This window comes from Perca flavescens, chromosome 1, assembly GCF_004354835.1.
Source record: "Perca flavescens isolate YP-PL-M2 chromosome 1, PFLA_1.0, whole genome shotgun sequence".
In the NCBI taxonomy this organism is placed as follows: domain Eukaryota; kingdom Metazoa; phylum Chordata; class Actinopteri; order Perciformes; family Percidae; genus Perca; species Perca flavescens.
Genome location: NC_041331.1, coordinates 16179760 through 16186535, shown reverse-complemented (window position 1 = coordinate 16186535; position 6776 = coordinate 16179760). Strand labels below are relative to the sequence as shown.

General features: G+C 40.9%; 1 protein-coding gene across 1 annotated transcript; it reads right to left on the bottom strand.

Moving 5' to 3' along the window:
• Positions 1-3903: 3903 nt before the first annotated feature.
• On the bottom strand, positions 3904-6406 carry LOC114546302 (E3 ubiquitin-protein ligase RNF128). The gene has a single exon (XM_028565006.1). The coding sequence runs from the start codon at positions 5985-5987 to the stop codon at positions 4899-4901; it is 1089 nt and encodes a 362-aa protein (XP_028420807.1). The 5' UTR covers positions 5988-6406; the 3' UTR covers positions 3904-4898.
• Between the last annotated feature and the right edge of the window lie 370 nt (positions 6407-6776).

Sequence of the window (6776 nt, the reverse complement as noted above, 5' to 3'; positions counted from 1 at the left end):
GTCTGTCAGCAGGAAAAAGAGAGCAATGGGGGGTGAGCTGGCCGGCACGTCAAAAGGACAGGACTTGACAGGACAGGACAGGGCAGGACAGTAACGACAATGACACAGGATGAGAGTTGTTTTGTCCAGTGCGCTCAGCACTATCTGATCTGCCAGAGGGACGATAAGAGGAAGGAAGGGTTGACAACGTCAAGCAGAAGCTAAGACCTCACCTGGACAAACCTGAAACACTGCTGCTGTGGTCGTAATAGTATGCAGAAAATGTGAAGTAGACTTTTCTACTAGGACCAGTGAAGACTCACTTGTTTAGGATAGCTTTTGGGTAGCCTATGTCTTTTATTTATTTGATAATTGTATTTGTTGTATTTGTATTTTATATTATTGACCGTTTTATTGCCTATGCACATTGTAAAGCACTTTGTGACCTTGTCTGTGAAAAGCGCTGTACAAATAAATTTTACTTACTTACTTTTTCCGATTAGATAATGCTAGCACTGGCAGTAAACACTGCATTCAAACTACTGAGCCAGATATGAACCATAAGTAAAATATAAACTTTTTTTCCAGAGAAGAGCCAGAGCCTCCCCAATAATGCAAACATAAACCAATTCACCGAAAAACCCTGCTGCAAGGAAAAAAAATAAAAAAAAATAAAAAAACAGTTAGCAGACTAGTATACCCAATATTAGCACTTCATCACTGAACCAATGAAATTTGAAGGATGTGGGGTGGGGTATTATATGTATATATCTGCCAGAGCATTTGATCTAATACCCTGTGTAAGCACTGAGAGAGGAAAGAAATGTTTTATGTTGTACTTACTGACTAAATGGATATATTTGTTTCTTGATGCACTTTTCTAATCAAATTTCCCTCCATTAAGATAATTACTCAAAAAGTCTGGGACAACAGAGCCTGAGACAAGACCAACAGTAATTTAATCAGAAAGACTTTCTTTCGCTCTGCTGAAGCTGCACAGCAGACAGACAGACAGACAGACAGACAGACAGACAGACAGACGGTTACAACTCTTTAACTGGGCCATCAAAGTCAGTGAAGTACTTTATTTCAATTTGGTTGGATTTATTACTCTGTACTTTTCACTCAAGGATAAATTACCCCAGTACCTTAAGACCAAAAATGAAAGCATGGGACTGCCTTTGACCAGTTTTACCTTTGCTTGCTGGGACGGAATTTAAATTAATTGCGTATTAGAGATATTTTTTCCACCAGGTGGTGTTGCAGGGCTATCGTAAACATTCACAGGGTGAGTATGAGACACAGCAAGGAGCAGAGGCCTGAAGCCTGAACATAAAGCAACGTCTTCAGGTTTTGTTAACCACAAACGATTGCCCTACTTCTAATATTTGTTATTCAGTCCCAAGCCTCCAGGTATTTTCGTCGCCATGAAAAACATTTACTGTGATTAGACGGTACAGGAGCAGATAAGCTCTCAGGCCACTACAGTAGTTAACTCCACGGTTTGATTCCTATCTGGAACTGAAGGTCAAGTGCAGTATTAGAGTACAGCCACAGACTAGTATGCCATTAAATGAAAACCTTCTGACTCAATTTTCTCTTTAACAACTGCAATAAATCAGAGGAGCGCCACCGCTGAGCAGAGCGTGCTTCGAACCCACGGCTGGCCAGTTGTTCCCAGCCTGGCCAGTTAGTTCAGTATTGATTCTCTGTCTCGCTGTAATACCACTATAACCATCTGACCTATGAATGCTGAGCTCACAGCACTGGCCTGAAATCCAGTGCACACTCTGCCCTCGGAGGGGAGAGGGAACACCAAGACTCCGCTCACTCCATGGGCTCTAGATTGTAGTGCTTTTACCAATATCTTCTGCCCTCAACTCATGCCCCGTTTCTCTACCTGCTTTAGCCTCTACACCTTTTTACCCTATGTCCCACTCACATACACAAACTTTTAAAAACTTTTTTAAAAGGTGCTGTGATAAATACCTCAACCCTTGGAGCACCTTGTAGAGATTTTAAGACTTAACGGGATTTAAAATGAAAATGATTTAAAACAAAACAAAAAAAATTAAAAAGGGGATACCAGAGCAAGGATGAATTACCAAGCATGCCATAGGGCCAGTGCTTAGAAGCCTTTGACCATATGGGCCTACGCTTAAATAACCTGAAGACAAGGCACCTTAGCACAGGAGCCGATATTAAAAATATAAAATTTAGCTGTTGGGGCACCTGGGTAGCTCACCTTGTAGAGCGCGCGCCCATATATAGGAGATGTACTCCTCGACACAGCGGCCGCTGGTTCGACTTCGACCTGTTGCCCTTTGCTGCATGTTATTCCCCCTCTCTCTCCCCCTTCAGGTCTACAGCTGTCCTATGCAAATAAAGGGCTAAAATGCCCAAACAAATAATCTTAAAAATTAAAAAACTATATATAGTTGTGGATTATGAGTAAACAAATGATAGCATCTGTGAAATAAGGAAGGTGTGACAGGATGCTCTAGGGCCACTGTTCCCATCCCGTGGGTCAGGACCTCTCAAGGGATCCCAAGAAAAAAACAAAGGATTCACCAGGTACTTTTACACAATGTCTTTTCTGATTCTTTTTCTGAACTGCTCAACCCATTTCCACACTAAATACATAAACTGTGCTGAGGGGTCACCAGTAGACATTACTTTATTTTAAGGAGGTCACAATCAGCTGTTTATAATCATGGTTTTATTTCAGTTAGCCTAATAGCTGCTTTGATTTGCATTGAGAGATGATGATGGAAAGTACTCCATGCCAATCTCTAGGTATGGTGAAGGGTATGTGATGATGTGGGGCTATTTTAATTCCAAAGGCCAAGAGAACTTCATCAGGATGCATAGTATCCTGGATCCATGAAATAACTGGCCTTTAAAATTAAATTCTGCCTGCCTCTATGGGAATTTAACATAGGGGTGTACTTACTTATGCCCCCTGTATTTAAAGGAAGAACATTTATTTATTCACGATACATTATTCATTCACAAAGAAAATTGGTGTCCTTAAAGATTGGATTTGTCCTAATTTTTTTAATTAAGGCATTAAGTTCAATTTTCAAAAGCTGATTTTTTTTAATACCTCTTTTTAGTCAACTTTAGCATGGGTGTCCTAATTTTTTTCACGACTGTATATCTGCTTGCACAGCCGAACCCTTCTACTTATGTGATATGATGAGCATCCAGCTCCAGCTCAAGGTGTGCAGATCAGCTCCCACCTGTGCAGAGGTAATTACAGTTTCACTCCTCTCCCATAGTCATTGGGGAAAATAACTACTGTACAATAACACTGAAAGTGAGACACTGCTTACACATACAGTAGACCTGCCAGATGTAGAGACACCCTACATTCAAACTTATGCAAACTCATATTCCCCTTCCACACACACACACACACACACACGCAGAAACACCATTCATACAAGCACATATGCTCATGAAGTTGGCCTCATTTTGAGGGATTTATTGCATTCTAATAAGCATCAATGTGATTTAATACATCAAGTAATATTCATTTTTACAGACCAATTTAAGACTCCTGGAATCTGTAAAACAGCAGTGAATAGGATTCAATATAGAAAAATATATTAAGTGTCACAATCCCCACCAGCAAAAAAAGAAATAAAAAAAAGTTAGTTAGCTTTATCATTTATCTAGGGACACTTGATCTTGGAAATGCAAGAATCTTAAACATGTTCCATAATTTACCCATGTGAGAGCTCAGAGGTAGACCACAGGAACTGAATAAAAACCATTCCAAATAATTCAAAGAAAAAACCTGGAAGACCTTTTTAAGAACAATGTGTGTGAAAATCAGCTGTTTATATATATATATATATATATATATATATATATATATATATATATATATATATATATATATATATATATATATATATATAAAAAATGATTAGCTTTATACTAACAGATAGAACTTGACATGATTGATAAATAAATCTCAATATATATAATTTAAAAATCCTTTACACATAAAGATAATTTTTCCCCATCCAACAGTCAAGATAAACAAGAGGCATATTATCTACAGTTCTTATGACATTTATTGCTTGCCACATTCTCAAAAGTAGCTAGAGGCCAACCAATTTTAAGGACTTGTAATTTCTTATTTGATATGTAGCAAACATGTTTCTACTAAGAGTCACAGCCGCTCTGTCAGGTGATGTTATTCACTCAACAATCATCAATGTGTCATGCTGCATTCCCTGTTAAGGGTGTGTTCATAAGGGTGTGTTTCCAAATCCAGCCTGACAATTAAAAACGGGAAAACAATATGTATACTCCAATTGAAAAAAAGAGCAGAAAATGTCTAATTATTCAAATGAATTGAATTAAGAGAAACAAATATCCCCGGATTTTAAAAGACAATGGTCAATTGTGAGGGAGTGTGAGCAATGTGATCAAACAAGCTTTTTGTTGGAGGAAAATTGGCCGCGATGACAAACAGATATTCAAATGCTCTACTGCTCTTCCTTCCTGACCAGTATGGAGCGTGTGTTTACTAATCAAAGCAGAAATTTGACACCGGCATCATGAATACTCCGTTTTTAGCATCTAGCCATCCAAAGGACACTTTATGAACACACCCAGTATTTACACACTTGCACCAAGACAGACACAAAGAAAATGCAGTGTCATCCAAGCAAATTACACAAGGCCCATTAACATTGTAAATCCTTGGAATTTCTTTTGAAAATCTATTTTAGCATGCCTGCATTACAGGATGAACATCATTTATCCTGTTTGAGCATTAAGGTTTGATTCCATTGTGCTGGTTCAGTGTATCCCAGAAAAATGTGATGATACATCTATTAAATCTATTTCAAACAGGGAATTTGTGTCCTGGTTTGCTGCTGCTTGGTTTCCGTTGCTGTTGTTCATCTTCTCCCAGCCTCGGAGTCTCCCTGGAAGGCCCTGTTGTCATAGAGATGCTGCGGTCTCTCTGTGTGAGGGCTCGCTGGGTCAGTCAGTGGGACTTCGTACAGGGGTTCTCCTCCTGTCACTGTGATCACAGTGACATCTGGTGGTGACTCAGCAGAAAGGTTCTCTTTTGTTTCCTCCTCAACCCCCAGGGCCTTCAGGATGTCACACTTACACATGGGGCAGGTCCTCCTCTCCAGCAGCCAGGGCTCGATGCAGGCTTTGTGAAAGATGTGGTCACAGGTCAGCACTGTCACCACTTCCCCTGCCTTGTAGGAATCAATACACACGGCACACACATGGGACTCAGACGTAGTTTCCTCATCTCCTGTCTTGAGTTTGCGTACCTGCAGCCGCCCGATCGCCTTCTTAGCCTCAGATTTCAGCTTCCTCTCATTGCGCCTATGCATACTCAGACTGTAGATACGATTGGCAGAGATAAACACAAAGTAGGCGATGGAGGCTGCCGTCACAATGAAGAAGGCGATGGACAGGAAGTAAAGCCAGTATGTGTCCATCCAGGGTCCATGGGGGCTGCCTACAGCAATACGCATCATCACCTGTGTCCCATTTGTCACCAACTTGGCAATCTCCATGCCCTGAGAGTTGCCAATCATGATAGCCACAACATCATCTGCATCTGGGTGTGACATCTGAGTGGTGCTGTTGCCACTGCCATCCACATTATACACCACCACACCAGTTGCTCCTTGTCGCTGGGCAGCATTGATCTTCTCACTGAAAGTGCAGTTGCCCCTTTTTACCAGGGCTATCCAAGGCAGGTAGCTGAAATTGCGGTTGTAGACAGGGTCTGGGCCACAGCCTCTGGGGTCTCCCGTGGGAAGTGTAACAATGCCGGAGACTTCCTCCACGGGAGAGTTACGACCATACACCCCACAGTCACAGTATTTGTCTTCAGTCGTATGGTTGCTGTTAACATACCTTATTTCCATTATGGCTGTCCAAAACACCAAGGCTGCTGAATAGTGAACAAGCCCAGAGAAACACAGCAAAAGCAGCAGACAGTGTTGTGTCTTCTTACCCATGGTAACGCTCTTCTTAAAACAGGAAGCCCTCCGTTAGCTTATTTGACTTCTTTAAAACTCCTTTGTTAGTCCCAGTTCCTGGTTTGTTCGAGCAACAGCGGTCTGAACACAGCTACGGTTTCACCCAAGCTGCTGTATACTGTAATCTGATATGAGCCTTTGGTAACGCAACACGAGCTGTGCGTCAGCCACTCACCTCTCGTTATCTTCCTGAACCTTGAACACTGAGCACTCTTCACAGAGGGAAGGGAAGGGTGCTGGTATTCAACAAGTTGAAGTACACAAAACACACAGACCGGTTTCGAGAACCAAAGAACAGCATGCGAGAAGTCAAGACGCGATAAGCAAATGATAAGGATAATTTCCTGTACATAGGTCAATAACACGGAGCAGTCTTGTGAAACTACTAAAAGCTACTAACTTTCCCTTGTGTAATGATGAGCACAGCAACTCAACCAGTTTTTCTAGTTTGGCTCGTTTCCTTCCTCTATTTCTGTGGCCAAGACACTGTTGTGAAAAGTAAACTGACAAGAATAACTTACCCGGGAGGTTTTTAACACTGCTTCTAATAGTGGTGGGTGGGAAAAGTATTGATCATTTATTATACAAATTGCACATGAGAATATAACCTTTTGGTACTAGAATAATAAGATCAATTGCTTTTTCAGTCCACTAGATGGAAAACTTAAGTGAGATAAACAAACCAGAGACATTTTTTCTTTAGACAAAACCGATGTTGGGACATAAGTTGGAAGTTGGAAAAAAGGTAATGAATTGCAATATATCGCA

Bases quoted from the DNA above. Each gene is read 5' to 3' on its own strand.
- LOC114546302 (XM_028565006.1), bottom strand. From the start codon at position 5,987: ATGGGTAAGAAGACACAACACTGTCTGCTGCTTTTGCTGTGTTTCTCT.